A 15,368-nucleotide genomic window follows, 5' to 3' on the forward strand; every position below is an offset into this window, starting at 1 on the left:
ATTTTGCCTAATTTTGTCCTTTAATATGAGTTAATCGTATAGTAATACAACTAACTCACATATAATACAGTGTAATATTTAATTCAAATAAAATTTGAACCATTGATCTAAATTTTTTCTTTTGTATCTAAAAATATTTAAATGTTCTCCATACTTATAAAACTAAGCACAATATGATTACAGTAAATTATCGTTAAAATATCATTATTTATTTTGCCTTGAATATTATAATTTACAATTTTTGAACTCAAGTCTAAAAATTTACACAATTATACTATTGAGTAACACTTCGTCGATAACGTTCGAGTTCATTGCAAAGATAACAAATGTGACGACACTGAATATTGATATGTTAATTAGTTTACTTGCACGTTTTTTACTCCCATCGGTAACAGCGTGTTAGTTGTGCGTCGCGCTTACAGACTTAATGTCAGTTGCAGAAACACTTCATGTCTATTTAATAAACACTTATGGTAATCACGTTATTAACATCAAATTAAATCGTTAAGAGTTATTCTCTGGGTTTACTTTGCACGAATAATTAGCTCATTGTGTAACGTTAAAAAATATTTAAATCATGTTTAATAAATACTACGGCTCGACTTCGGAAAGCAGCGACAGCGATGTACCACCTGCTGACAAGTTAGTGAAGACTATGGATCTCAATTATCTGATGTTGGACTCTCATTCCATCCAGAAACATCTCGAAGACGTGTGTGTTCATAGCCGACCTGAAACTATTGATACGATTTTATTAAATCATAATACGATAGTTGCTTTACCACAGATCATTGATCGCTTTCAGCATTTACGTGTTTTGGACATAAGTAACAACCGGATAACTTCTATACCTGAATTTATAGTCCGGTTGCCACTTCATACGCTTATAGCCAAGAACAATCTGATTGATGACGAAGGCATCCCAAAAACGTTTGAATCGCAACTTAAAGTTCTAAACATTAGTGGTAACCGTCTGATCCACTTCCCTGATCAAATATTAATGATTTCTTCCCTCGAATACTTATATATGGGTAGCAACCACTTGGTTGAAATTCCGAAGGACATTGATAGATTAATAAGGTATTAAAGAACAGTTACGAACACATTTATTAAGCAAATATTTTTGATAAATTGATTAATTATTTGCATTTATAAGATTAAAATACTTCTTAAAATATTATGGTAAACAATTTAATATACAAAAATAACATTAATGTCGTAAAAAATATAATTATATTCTTTTCTAATTAAATTTATGAAAAAAAAAGGTATTTGTATATTGATGATATTTTTAAGAAGGTAATTGATTTTGATTTTTATATACATTATAAATTAAAGTTACAATTATATGATTATGATAAAATTCAATAGAAAAATTAATATAACCTTTTTAATTATTAAATCTAAAAATACTAATAAATCAAAACATAGAAATGTAATACATAATACAGTTACCTTATAATAAAGTTAATTAATTGTTATTAAAGTACAAAAGAAAAATACTAAAAATATATTAAATGTAATTAAAAACAATTTTTATATACCCATTATTATTCATAGTTTTTTTTAATTACTTAAAGAAAAAAGTAATAATTCAGCTATACATTTATTTGTAAAGTAATCGTTACTTTTAATGTTTCTCATACAGATCATTTTAGTAGATATTAAAAGTCTAAACTAAAATATTTTTAATTCCAAAGGAAAGTATATTATATACTTATAAAATAAACTATTAATGACATTTAATAAAATACGTATTTTGATGTTAATACATAAATTCATTAAGTATTTTTTCTAGACTGAAATTCTTATGTTTGGGAGGAAATAATTTATCAGACGTTCCAGTAACTTTAGGGCAACTAGACAATATGAAAGCTTTAAATTTGAGTCATAATTCACTGGAAAGTCTACCACAATCTATTGCTAATCTTAAGAATCTCAAATCATTAATGTTACACAAAAATCGACTTCGCACTCTGCCTGTAGAAATTGTATCATTGAAGTGCCTCTCAGAGGTAAACAGTTATTTTATATTAAGGATTGATTACTTGTTATTAATATTATTTAAAATTAAAATAATAATTTAAAACTGAACAGTATTTAACTCTCTTATACTCAAGAGTATTTAAGGGAGTATTTTTCGGTTGGGATGGTAGTATATATTTAACGTTGATTACAGTAACATTGCTCCTAAAATACATTTACGCAATTTTTTTTTTTTTGTTATTTTTATAGTTTTTTTAGTTACTTTTGTGTTATTTATTATATTTTTTGTTTTTAAATTAATATTTTAAATGTTTTTTTAATTTTAAACAATAATTTATTTACAGTTTCAATTTATAAATGTAGAAATAACACTCAGCCATTTATATTACTTCGCTTGTTCATTATTGGTCTTTTTTAGCAATGTTAACTAATTAAAAATTTGTTTTCTCTCTTCTTACTACAAAAGAGATGCGAGATATTAATAAAGTGAGTGCAATATTTTGTTTAGGTAACATTAACTGTTATTTAAGTTAAAATTATCAATGATGCATTATTTCATGTTAAAATCATTTCCACTGGTGCTACGAATTCATTGTTCCGCTAATCAACTGACAAACATAATAATTATTAACAAATAACAAGCATTTTAATAACAGATAACCATGAATAACATTAAACTACCTTTTATTTAAACACTTTATGATTGTTTATATAATATTTGTAGATAATTACGATTAAAGTAATAATAGCCAATGCTCAGACGATAAAATGAGTAATTTATAGTGAACATTGATACGTCTTACTAAGTTTTTTAAAACTCGTAACACTTCATTGTTTTATCTGTCTCAGCCAACAAAATTATGAACATTTGACTGAATTAAAATATGTTTTTTAACTGTAAACTTTACATCAATTTGTAATTAAGTCAATTAGAAACAAAAAGAGCGTTTTTCGAAGAAAATTTTTTTCTTGAATTATTAGTATTTGATTGGCATTAATAATGCAATAATGAGATGTACAATTTAGCTTACATTAATTTATAATTTAATGATCATACAATGTTAGTTTTAATAAAGATTTACTCAATAGCGGATTAAAAAGGACGTTTTTGGTTGCTGAAGTATATGCTCTTTTATTTTTTAAGTCTTAAATAAAATGAATATAAACGTCATGAAAATGACGTTTCTAACTTAAAAACACTACTGAAAATTATTTTTTTCTAAATTTTTTCTCGATCATGTTTTTTATGCATATTGTTTGTCATTTGACTAACAACTTATATAAGGGAGTATTTTTTTTTTTTAATTTCTATTGAAGAAAGTAATTTCATTTATTTTCCCTTAATTAGATGCTCATGTTTCTCAAGTTAATAAAAAACTATTGTTATCATATTTTTACACTGTAAATTAATAACAATATATTTTATTTATTTAGTTAAGCTTAAGAGATAATCCATTGGTGGTGAGATTTGTCAGTGACATGACACATAATCCTCCTACGTTGCTAGAACTTTCTGCAAGAATAATAAAAATAAACAACGTACCGTATGGTGAACGAGATTTACCTCACAGCTTAATCGAATATTTAAGCAGTGCCCATCACTGTGTAAATCCAAAATGTAAAGGTAAGACATATTTATAAAACGGTAGCACAGTGGGGGGTCATGGAACAGTGTGAGCATGGTATAGTTGGGATTAGTATAGATGATATCTGACAGTAATTATAATCACAATCATAAAAAACGGTTCGAAGTAAATCTGTAGATAGTGTTTAATTCTAAGAAATTGGTGGATTATTCCAAAAGATTACATGATCTTCTAGTTCCTTATTAATATCCTGATTAAGATAAAGTATGTCGAATGAAAGAGGGACTATTATAAAAATATTATTTCTCATAAAAATATTGTGTTGATCCATACATTTTTCAATAAGTTATAGCATTATACAATTAAAAATGTAAAAAATAAAATCGAGAATTTTCACACAAAAATAGTATTTGGTAGCCATTTTAAGATAAATATAGATAGGTAAAGAAGAGTGAGTATGACTAGATAATAGTATAGTATATTATTAGACATATCTTGGCCGGAATTTTCCTCTCGCCCATTTATACAAATATTAAAAACTTTCCAAGTACTGATCAAAAAAATCTTATCGACCCGTTATTTCTTAATTAAAACTTATTTTTACTATGTAATCTAGTTTGATAATTATGTTACTCTTCCAAAAAAATAGGTTGACATCTCTGTAAGTTATAAGGAATGATAAGAAAAAATAAATATTAACTGATAAATCAAGAAATATTATGTTACTAAAATAAAAATTATTTTCAATAATATAATTACTTTGCCAGTAGTTTAGTTGCTTATGTTTAAAGTATTATTCTATTGAAAAAAAATTTCAAAATCATTTCTTTTATTAATAACAAAAAATCCAGCACAGATGGGTCGTGGCAAAGTGGTGACGTAGCATAATTGGGTCAAGTATAATGATATCTTATAGTGATTCAAATCACTATCATATAAAAAGCTTCGATGCAAATCTGTAGATAGTATTTAATTTTAAAAAATTGATGGATTATTCCAAAAGCTAAATGATCTACTATTTCCTTATTTATATCCTAATTAAGATAAAGTATGTCGATTGAAAGAGGGATATAAATATTATTTCTCATAAAAAAATTATATTAATCCATACATTTTTCAAAAAGTTATAACGTTTTTAAAGTTAAAAATATGAAAAAAAATATTTTTACAAAAATCGTATTTTAGCTTCGATGCGAAGCGGAGAAGGTATTAATTTTACTATGATGTGTTTTTTTTTTTTTTTTTTTTTTTTTTTTTATGTCTGTTGCCACTTTTTCTCAGCTCTCACTGGACCGATTTCTTTCAAAAATACGTCAAAAGATCACAAATCGTATCTAGTTGAAGACATTACCCTTAAAAATTGAAAAAAATTCCCTCGTTCCCCGCAAATGGGGGAAATATCCAAAAAAATTACAAATTTAAAAATCGCTAATTTTCGAAATTTTTTCACTTTTTTTTCTTAAAACTTCCATAACTTTTTGAAAAATCAACAAATCAACATAATTTTTTTTTATACTAAAACCTTAGATATTTACCTTTCATTTGATATCATTTTTTTGAAAATCTATCACTTAACCTGCTCATTGGGGGGGATTTAAAATGGCAACTTTTTTACAAAAATTAATTTTTTCAACTTAATTTTTGAAAATGTTCCGGAAAGACTGCGTCCTTTAAACATATATCAAATTAAAGCTTATTTTATGTACTACAAAATGAAAAAAAAAAATTTGTCCCGACACTTTTTTTTCTACATTTAAACGGCTGCCGTAGTTAAAAAAACACTATTTTTGTGTTAAAATTTTCGATTTTCGATTTTAAATTTTCAACTTAAAAATGCTATAACTTTTTGAAAAATGTATATATCAGCACAAATTTTTTTTTTCTAAATACATTATAAGTACATCTTTCATTTGACATACTTTTTATTAAAATTGGACAATTTCCCCTTATATAGGGGGCGTTCAAAACTTAAAATATTGTAAAAAACATAGATCTTTTTCAACTGAACTTTTGAAAATGTTCCGGAAATACTGCGTCCTTTAAACATATATCAAATCAAAGGTTATGTTATATACTATCAAATGAAAAAAAAAAATTTGTCCCGACATCTTATCTTCTATGTGCAAATGGCTGTCGAAAATTTAAAAAAAAATGTAATGTTTGCGATAAAAATTACATTTTATCGGGATGTTTTTTGTACTTAAAACTGCCATAACTTTTTCAAAAATGAACAAATAAAAATAATATTTTTTTGTATTGAAACCTTAGATATTTCCCTTTCATTTGATATAATTTTTTTTGAAAATCTAACACTTATTCTGCTCACTGGGAGGATTTAAAATAGTAACTTTTTTACAAAAAATAACTTTTTCAACTTAATTTTTGAAAATGTTCCGGAAATACTGCGTCCTTTAAACATATATAAAATTAAAGCTTATTTTATGTACTACAAAATGAAAAAAAAAAATTTGTCCCGACGATCTATCTTCTATACGCAAATGGCTACCATATTGAAAAATATACTATTTTTGTATGATAATTATGGGTTTTGTATTTTATTTTAATAGAAGTTGATGTTGCTTTTGCAATTATCCATCAATTTTTTAAAATTAAACACTATCTACAGATTTGCATCGAAGCGTTTATTATGATAGTGATTTTAATCACTGTCAGATTAAATCTAGACTGAACCCAACTATGCAATGTCTCCACTATGCCGCGACCCCACTGTGCTACCGTTTTTTTTTCTATTAACTTTGATGATTGTTTTCGCCATAAAAACAAAATAAAGTCCGAATTTTTTTTTCCATAATAAATTACATTACATTATCTTTAATTTAAGATATATATATATATAAGTGTCAGTATTTCCGGAATAATAAATATGAAGTTGAAAAAGTTCTATTTTCTATATGTTTTTTTAGATTTAAACTCCCTTTGTATATAGGGAAATGGTGTTATTTAAAAAAAAAGTATGTCGAATGAAATAGGGATATAAATATTATTTCTTATAAAAAAACCAGCACAATGGGGTCGCGGCATAGTGGAGACGTTGCATAGTTGGGTCCAGTATAGAATTAATCTGACAGTGATTAAAATCACTATCATAAGAAACGCTTCGATGCAAATCTGTAGATGGTGTTTAATTTTAAAAAATTGATGGAAATTACAAAAGCAACATCAACTTCTATTTCCTTAATTATACCCAGATTAGTAATTCTTTTAATTATATATTATATAATTTTTTAATTAATTGTTTTCAAATTATTATTGATTTTAATTATTAATATGTTAAAAGTAATAATTTTGAACCTACTTTTTATTGTCCTTTAAAGTGAAAGTTTTATTTAAAAAAAAAATTTATTTATTACCATAACATAACAGTTTGAAATTGACATTTTTAAATAGAAAAAAATGAAAGTGATAAGATTAATATGCAATCAGGGAATTTTATAATTACTATTTACACAGTACATTTATCGGAAAAGTTAGATTTTTTTACATTTTTATCATAATAGATCACTTAAATAAAAATCATAGAAATCATTTCTAATTAACTTTTGGCGTTTAAAAAGATTCTACAATGGAAATATTAAGAATTTAATTAATTTTAATGATTATATATCTAAAAAAACCAATAAAAAAAAAGTTATTCAATTTCGCCTATTATAAAAATTGATTATAATTGTAAAAATCCATTGTTAATTTCGGAAAAACTAACAGTAATTTTTTTTAGAAATGATTTGTATAGCAACATGTTACCAACAAATTTAGAATATTATAGTCTAATAGTAGCACACACAAATAGAGTTAAAAAATTAATAAATTAGAAAGTAAAATTATTTACTTTTGTAGTTGAATACTTTTATCATATCAAATTTAATTAGACAATAAATACTTTAAAAATATTAGAAATAAATGATTTTAATTGTTTGTTTGGAAAAAACTGGTTAAGCTACTTTTTATTTGAATAAGGTATATTATTTCGATTTTTAAGAGTAATAACTTAAACTAAATACGAATTGTAATAACTTGACGAATCGTTGAAATAGTAGGTAAAGATAGGTTTGGCAAAATAAATCGTACCCACAAAAAGAAACACATAGTAAAATAATATTAACATGAATATAAATTTCTTCTCACGAGGGGAGACTATAGTGATAGAATCCTTTATATTTATTGAAGTTATTAAATCTAAATGAAATAAATATCAAATTATTTAAACATTTTATTCTAACTCAAAAAAAATGCAAAATATTAATTGCTACAGATGGATTTGAACCTTGTACCGTTAGCATGAAAGACACAAGTGTTACCGATTCAGAAATTGTTCATTGCTTTCGTCCCTTGAAAAAATTGGTTATTTAAGTTACCTCAAATTTAAAAAAACGGTAGCACAGTGAGGTCGAGGCACAGTGTAGACAAGCATAGATGGGACAAGTATAGATGATATTTGACAGTGATTAAAATCACTATCATAAGAAACAACGCTTCAATGCATATCTGTAGATAGTGTTTCATTCAGAGAAATTGGTGAATTATTCCAAAAGCAACATCAACTCTTATTTCTTTGATTTTAAAATATAATATATGAATAAATACTAATTATAATTGTTAAATTTAGTATGAAAATAAAAAAGTAAAAAAAATTTAATAAGTTTAATTTCTTATGTCTTATGAATTTTATTCTATGTTAATTAAATTATATAATATTCATGAAAGTCTGTGTATTCCCCTAATAAGATATTTTAAAATAAAATAAAATACAAGACCCAAATTTTAATTAAAAAATAGCATATTTTTGAATACGGTAGCCATTTGTGCATAGAAGATAGGTCGTCGGGATAAATTTTTTTTTTAATATTATATGTACATGACATAAGCTTTAATTTGACATATGTTTAAAGGACTCAGTATTTCCGGAACATTTTCAAGAGTTAAGTTGAAAAAGTTAGTTTTTGTACAAATATTGCTATTTTAAATTCCCCCCAATGAGCAGGTTAAGTGTTAGATTTTCAAAAAAATTATATCAAATGAAAGGGAAATATTTAAGGTTTTAGTATAAAAAAAAATTATGTTAATTTGTTGATTTTTGAAAAAGTTATGGAAGTTTTAAGAGAAAAAAGTGAAAAAAATGACAAAATTTGTCAATTTTTAAATTTGTAATTTTTTTGGATATTTCCCCCATTTGCGGGGAACGAGGGAAAATTTTTAAATTTTTAAGAGTAATGTCTTCAACTAGATACGATTTGTGATCTTTTGACGTATTGTTGAAAGAAATCGGTCTATTAAGAGCTAAAAAAAAATGGCAACAGACATAAAAAAAAAAAAAAAACATCATAGTAAAACCATTACCTTCTCAGCTTTGCATCGAAGCTAAAAATTATATTGATCCATACATTTTTCAAAAAGTTATGACAGTATTAAGTAAAAAAAAATTGAAAAAATTTCGAAAATTAGCGATTTTTAAATTTGTACTATAAATGCAATCGTATAATAATATATTCTATATCTTTATTGAAACCTCAAATTATTCGAGGTTAACTTCGTGTGTTATCGCTGATCCTAGTCAATTTGTTAGTAAGTTTTAATTCATATAATATGATAATAATATGAATTTTAAAAAATCAAAGACATATATATTATCTATATATTTTATCTATATAATGGCTCCATATATTTTGTTCATTTCAATGGCATCTTAAGCAAATATATTGAACAATTAAAATATCAAAGATTTTCAATGAAGGATCACAAAGAAATATAAACGATATAAATATATGTATATGAGTTCCCCCTTCCAAAAAGATGTGTTCTACCAACCAATGGCTTATAATAAATTAAAAACTCAAATCGTACTAAAAAATAATCAACAAAAAAATGTTCGAAAAATTGATGAGTTTTATGATTGTGATTTTAACCACTGTCTGATTTCAAACTAAAGGTTCACACAAAACTTTGTTTAAACTGCACAGGGTTTTTATTTTAAGTATATTATAAAATTATAAACGTTATAATTAAAAAAATATTTAATTATATTATAGGTGTATTTTTTGACGATCGAGTAGAGCATATAAAATTTGTCGATTTTTGTGGAAAGTACAGAATTCCATTGCTGCAATATTTATGTTCATCAAAATGCATTGTTAATAACAGTAATGTATGTGATGATAGTACTGATAGCAAAATGATGAGAAAAGTATTGCTTGGATAATATTAAATTGCTATGTCTGAATATTATTTGTTCAATCTTAAATATTGGGTTTTATTATTTTATTTTTATAAATGACAGTAATTCTATGCAATTTTATGTATGTGTGAGATTACAGTTTTCAAAAGAAAAAAATTTTAACTTATTAAATTCATAAAAATTACATATGTCACATATATTTGTTATTATTTTAAAAATGAAAGTATGCTTAGAAATATAAAATCAAGTATTATTCTATATTTTTTTTTTTTGGTAGATATTAAAAATTATAAATATTTAGTCGAACAACAAGAACATATTATGTTTTACATTGACTTTTAATTTAAGAAAAAAATTATGTTTATTCAACATATATGTTAACTTAAATATACAAATTTATGGACTATTGTTTTAAAACATAGTTTCTTTTTATTGTTAGAGCCATTACATACTAATTATATAATAATAAATAATTATTTTATTTATATATTGAAATATTTAAGTTTAAAAAGCATAATAAAAGTCTACTTAAATCTTAAAGTTCATAACATTTTAAGCATATTTTTGTATACGGTAGTCATTTTCACCATGAAGACAAGTCCAGAGGTCAACATTTTTTTTTTCAAATTAAAGTATATTACATTAGCTTTAATTTAAGGTATATATAAAAGTGACAGACTTTCCGGAACATTTTCATAAGTTAAGTTGAAATAGTTAATTTTTTGTAAAAAAGTTACCATTTTGAAACCCTTCCTGTGGGCTGCTAAAGGGTCAAATCTTCACAAAAATATATATTATTATAGGTAAATATATAAGGTATCTATAAAAAAAAAAATTATATTGATTCGGTCATTTTTAAAAATGTTATGGCAATTTTAAGTAAAAAAAAAATGAAAAAATTTCGAAAATTAGCAAATTTAGATTTGTAATTTTTTGGGGGTTTTCCCCGTTTACGGCGAACGAGGGAATTTTTTTCAATTTTTGAGGATAATGTCTTCAACTAGATACGATATGTGATCTTTTGACATATTGTTCATCAAAATCGGTCCAGCGAGCGCTGAAATTGAGCGTTCACAGACACAACATAGTAAAATTAATACCTTCTCAGCTTCGCGTCGAAGCTAAAAAAATGGCGGGTGTAGCAAAGGGTTAACATTGAAGTGGTAAACATGAATATACAATAATTTAACTTTAAAATAATAAATAAAATAAATAAACTATTTAAAAAAATTTTAATCGATTTTCACAATATCTAAAAATTATTTTAAAACATATTCATTTCGCCGAATCCATCTTGTTAAAGAAGGAGGAAGCGGAACGCCTGATACAGAGACACTCACGCCGCCCGGCACAGGACCTGAGGCGCTGGTTTAGGCCGGTGCCTTAGATTCTTATTTTTGTTTGTAAGTTATTTTGCTAACCCTCCTTAACGGTTCCTACTTTGGGATCCGGTTAAAGGGAGGGGTCCACACCACGTTGCGAATCAGCTCTTGATTAATTTCAAACTGATTCACAACGTGGTGGTGTGAATTATTAAGACGCCGTGGGCCGCCTTGAAGTAATGCCTAATAGCAGTTCCAGGGCGGCTCACAATAAGCCGGTCAAAAAAAAAAAAAAGATATCTTTATACTTGACCCAACTATGTCACATCCCCACTGTGCTGGGTTTGTTTGATTATATTGACTACTGAAATTGATTTGTGAAAAAGACTGATTTATTTTACTTCTTCATTTTTATCCTCTATAGGTGCGTATCAATTTACTATTATAATATTAAACCATCTGCATTTAAACTTCACATAACATATTCTATCACTTATTGGTTCAAACTTGACAATATCTTGTTAAACTTTGTCTTTAGTAACGAAGCCTACTCCCCTTTCATGTTTTTCTCCATCACTGAAAAAATTGTATTTCCTTGTGACCTTAAACTATCAGTTCCATCTCAATTTTATGAAAATAAAAAAAATATTATTGTTAAGATTAATATGCAGTTAGTAAATTTTATAATTATAATTATTTATATTATCATTTATTAAATGATTTAAAGAAGCAAAAAAATATATATTGGTAGGAATCATGAAGCAATCCCTCTAAGTACTACCCATAAACTAATGTAGAAAACAATATAAAAAAAGATGGTTACCCCCAGACAATCAAAAATATTTATTAAGACTATTGATCTACTACTAAGGGATCTTAATAATATGACTAGTCAACTAATAAGCACTCCGACTAAACTACTAACAGGACACGGTTATCTGTTTAAACATCAGTGAGGGTGGCAGAATCACCACAATACAGGAAGTGAGGAATAAAAGAGGAAGATTCATTTCACATTGAGTGTGAATGTATTACCCTAGCCACATTAAGATCTAAACACTTGGGAAAATCTTTTCTCGAAAAAGAAGATATCAAAAACTTAAAACCCAAAGAGATACTTAATTTTGTCAGAAAGACAGGACTCTTTGAACGTTTATAAGTATAGCCTAGTAGTCCTTGCCCACCTTTTTATCAATTAAAACTAAAGTGAATCGGTAACAAAATATACCGTTAAAAAAATATATTAAACTCATTGGTTATAGGATTTTCATATTTTCAATAATCAGTAAAAATAATTCATGTCTTGTATTTGCACGTATAATTTAAATTGTAATTTTGAATTTAATATTTTAGTCTTATACTTGCTAGTATTAGTCCAATATTTCTACAGATCAAGATCAACAGTAGTTTTTCTTAGTACTACTTATGGTTTAAATCACAAATGTCCTTAAAATAGTTATAAAAAATTATTTTAATTTGGGTCAAACTAAATATATCAAAACATAAGTTCATTATTTATGTCTCTTAAAAAATAAATGTCAAATATTGTTTTCAAATAATATTATTGTAATGATAATGTTTACCGAAAGTGGACTTAAAATCATATTAGTTTGCCAGATCATTAATATCATTAATGAGGATATTATTAATTTTTCATCATTATTAAAGATATTGTAATATAAGATATGTAAAATTACATGTTTTAACACTTATTAAATTACAAATTTTAAATCAGTAATAATACAAAATTACAATTTTTTAGCATTCTGAAGCTTAAAATAGCCCTTGTGTTGTTAGTCATGAACTGTATTTTTATTTAATAGAAGGTGTAACTATTATAAATGAAGCTTATAGATAAAAACTATAGATAAGTAAAAAAAATACGTATGAATTATATTAATTTAAATTTCAAAACTAATTCAGTTTTTAGTAATAATATAATTGAAATTTATTATATTTAAAAAAATTGAAACCATTTTTTATTAAGTTAATTTTGTTTTTGATCAAAACTTTGTTATTATTGAACTGTTATCATATTCAATACTAATTTCAATTAAAAATATCAACTAGATTAAACAGTTCATAAAATGAATGGTAAACTTAACATAATAAATAAAATATTAACTATGAACCTAATTGGCAAAGTCAACTCAGATATTAAGTATAAATAATATTCTTTAAATTAATAAAAATTTAATTTTTTCAGTTCGGTATTTTAAAGAATGGTATTGTAACAATAAATTATGATAGTTTAAAATAATATTAAAATACTGAATATAAAATAACAAAATTGAAAATATTTATATAATAAAATACATAAAATTGTAAAAATAAATGCTTATTTTAAAATTAAAATAAAAAAAATAAATCCAAAGGGTAATATTTACCCCAATGTGTGGGATACTACTAATTTAAAAATAAATTAAATTAAAAAACATAACATTAACAAAAATTAATTTATTAATAGCTAGGTTATTATTTAAACCAAAATTTTTATATTTAAATCATCATAAATTATACATCAGAAGTAGTTAAAAATTATTAAGTTATAAAATTATTATAACAAAGCAAATGAACATAAAAAGAAAATGTCTAAAATAATTATTTATAATTGACTAATTCTTTTCAGTAATTTTTTTTAGATATTATTATATTATTTATAGCTTAAACTTATTATAACTACAAATATAGGTTTGTTTACAACGTTTTATAGTATCAAAAATTATTTTATAAAAAAAAAATTTACAATTTTTAATTAAAAATGTTTCAAAAATTCTTCTGAGCAAATACGTGCTCTTGCATTTATAGCCAACTTCATTTCACTTATCTCTTTATCAATTTCTTCCATAAATCGTATTATGAAATCAATCAATTTGTTCCTGTACATTTGTTCTACGTGAACATTGGTAATTAAAAATGTAATATCATAACCAGCAATAGGTTTCCTTCTTAAAATGAAAAAGTTCTCAGCCCTTTTCATCATAAATCTAGTAAACTTATCACAAAGTAATCTTTCTATTTCATCACATTGTTTTATAGCTATACTAACACGTATAGAATTAATTGAGCTTTCAATATATACACGTTCACGTTCATTGCGACTTATTAGTACTGGTGTCAAAATTAATTCTCTATTAGTTTGCATTTCAATTTCTGGTTTACTATGACGCTCAACAACTTGTGAGTAAAATTGACTTATACATATGGCAGCATCTAATGTATGTTTTACTACAGATAAATATGGTTTTAAAGTTGTCGCCATTATAGCTGCAAAAATGAAGAAAAATAATGTATTATTCAATAAATACACTTGTGTAAATCTTTAAAAACATAAAAATGACAAATTTGTATAGTGATAAGGCTTCTAAAATTACCATAGACATATAAATTAATGGACCATAACCGATAGACATTATGTATATTACATTGTAGTCAAAACAAGTTATATGATTAGATATTTCATAAACACTTGCTTATTTTGCATTTACTATATGTAATAATTTGAAATTTATACAATGAACATCTTAAAATTGTACGATAACATATGAAATGTCTTTGGCAAATCCTCTTTTAAGTAAGTGATGTTGGCTTCACGAATTAACACTTGCCTCTAGTTCATTCATTTATATGTCTATGAAAGTTATCATAGTTATAATTAAAATATTGAACTAATTATCAAATAAGTGAATAAAAAATAAGTAAACCACTTTACTTATATTTATTAATAAATTGTTTAATATCAAAAATTATTATTCGTTATTTGATTGAAACATGTCATAAAATAATCAAAAAAAAGCTCTATCAAATATGGAAAATATTATAATTGCAGACAAAACTGTAGTTATGTAAACAAAACAAAAAATAACTGTTATTATTTGGAATTTATTTTTGTATTATAAGCAGTTCATATTACTAAAAAAACTTACCAGCTCAATAATTCAGGGTTTTACTCGAATACGATTGACTACGCTAATTTCTTTTAAGGCACAAGAATCTAAATCATAAGAAATATTAAGTAATAAAATATATTTACACAAGTTTTACCTAAGAAATGGCTATTTAAAAGAAAATACACGACCTAGAAATTTTTAATGGGTCAAGTGGACTCTTAAACAGCAAAATTTTACTTCGGTATGTTAAAAAAAAATTAACTGATAACTATTATGACGACAAGTTGCTGATAATGACGCCCACGTAAAGTATTGCAAAATCCAGATACCAACGTATCACCACTTTGTAAAAATTAACTTGGTTGAGGTATAGTATTTAAATCGTGGTATTATG

At 24.8% G+C, this 15,368-nt stretch overlaps 3 protein-coding genes across 3 annotated transcripts in view; 1 reads left to right on the forward strand and 2 right to left on the reverse strand.

Annotated features, from left to right (window-relative positions):
- The window catches only part of LOC126896621 (peptidyl-prolyl cis-trans isomerase-like 3), a 210,369-nt gene that overhangs the window by 57,760 nt on the left and 137,241 nt on the right, over nt 1–15,368 (reverse strand). The window lies entirely within an intron of this gene.
- Nucleotides 378–10,080, forward strand: LOC126896605 (leucine-rich repeat-containing protein 58). Its single transcript, XM_050669544.1, has 4 exons — nt 378–1,080; nt 1,799–2,015; nt 3,421–3,610; nt 9,617–10,080. Exons 1-4 carry the CDS (start codon nt 578–580, stop codon nt 9,784–9,786), a joined length of 1,080 nt encoding a protein of 359 aa, XP_050525501.1. The 5' UTR covers nt 378–577; the 3' UTR covers nt 9,787–10,080.
- Nucleotides 12,373–15,235, reverse strand: LOC126896620 (actin-related protein 2/3 complex subunit 4). Its single transcript, XM_050669561.1, has 2 exons — nt 15,011–15,235; nt 12,373–14,351 (listed from the first exon to the last, which is right to left on the reverse strand). Exon 2 carries the CDS (start codon nt 14,344–14,346, stop codon nt 13,840–13,842), a length of 507 nt encoding a protein of 168 aa, XP_050525518.1. The 5' UTR covers nt 14,347–14,351; nt 15,011–15,235; the 3' UTR covers nt 12,373–13,839.

This window comes from Daktulosphaira vitifoliae, unplaced genomic scaffold, assembly GCF_025091365.1.
Source record: "Daktulosphaira vitifoliae isolate Bord-2020 unplaced genomic scaffold, ASM2509136v1 Scaffold_1, whole genome shotgun sequence".
NCBI classification, from domain to species: Eukaryota; Metazoa; Arthropoda; class Insecta; order Hemiptera; family Phylloxeridae; genus Daktulosphaira; species Daktulosphaira vitifoliae.

What these genes read in the sequence shown, in the direction of transcription:
- LOC126896620 (XM_050669561.1), bottom strand. Translation starts at nt 14,346, where the DNA reads ATGGCGACAACTTTAAAACCATATTTATCTGTAGTAAAACATACATTA.
- LOC126896605 (XM_050669544.1), top strand. Translation starts at nt 578, where the DNA reads ATGTTTAATAAATACTACGGCTCGACTTCGGAAAGCAGCGACAGCGAT. An exon ending in CATTGAAGTGCCTCTCAGAG is followed by an intron (nt 2,016 to 3,420) that starts GTAAACAGTTAT and finishes TTATTTATTTAG; the next exon opens with TTAAGCTTAAGAGATAATCC. An exon ending in TGTAAATCCAAAATGTAAAG is followed by an intron (nt 3,611 to 9,616) that starts GTAAGACATATT and finishes ATTATATTATAG; the next exon opens with GTGTATTTTTTGACGATCGA.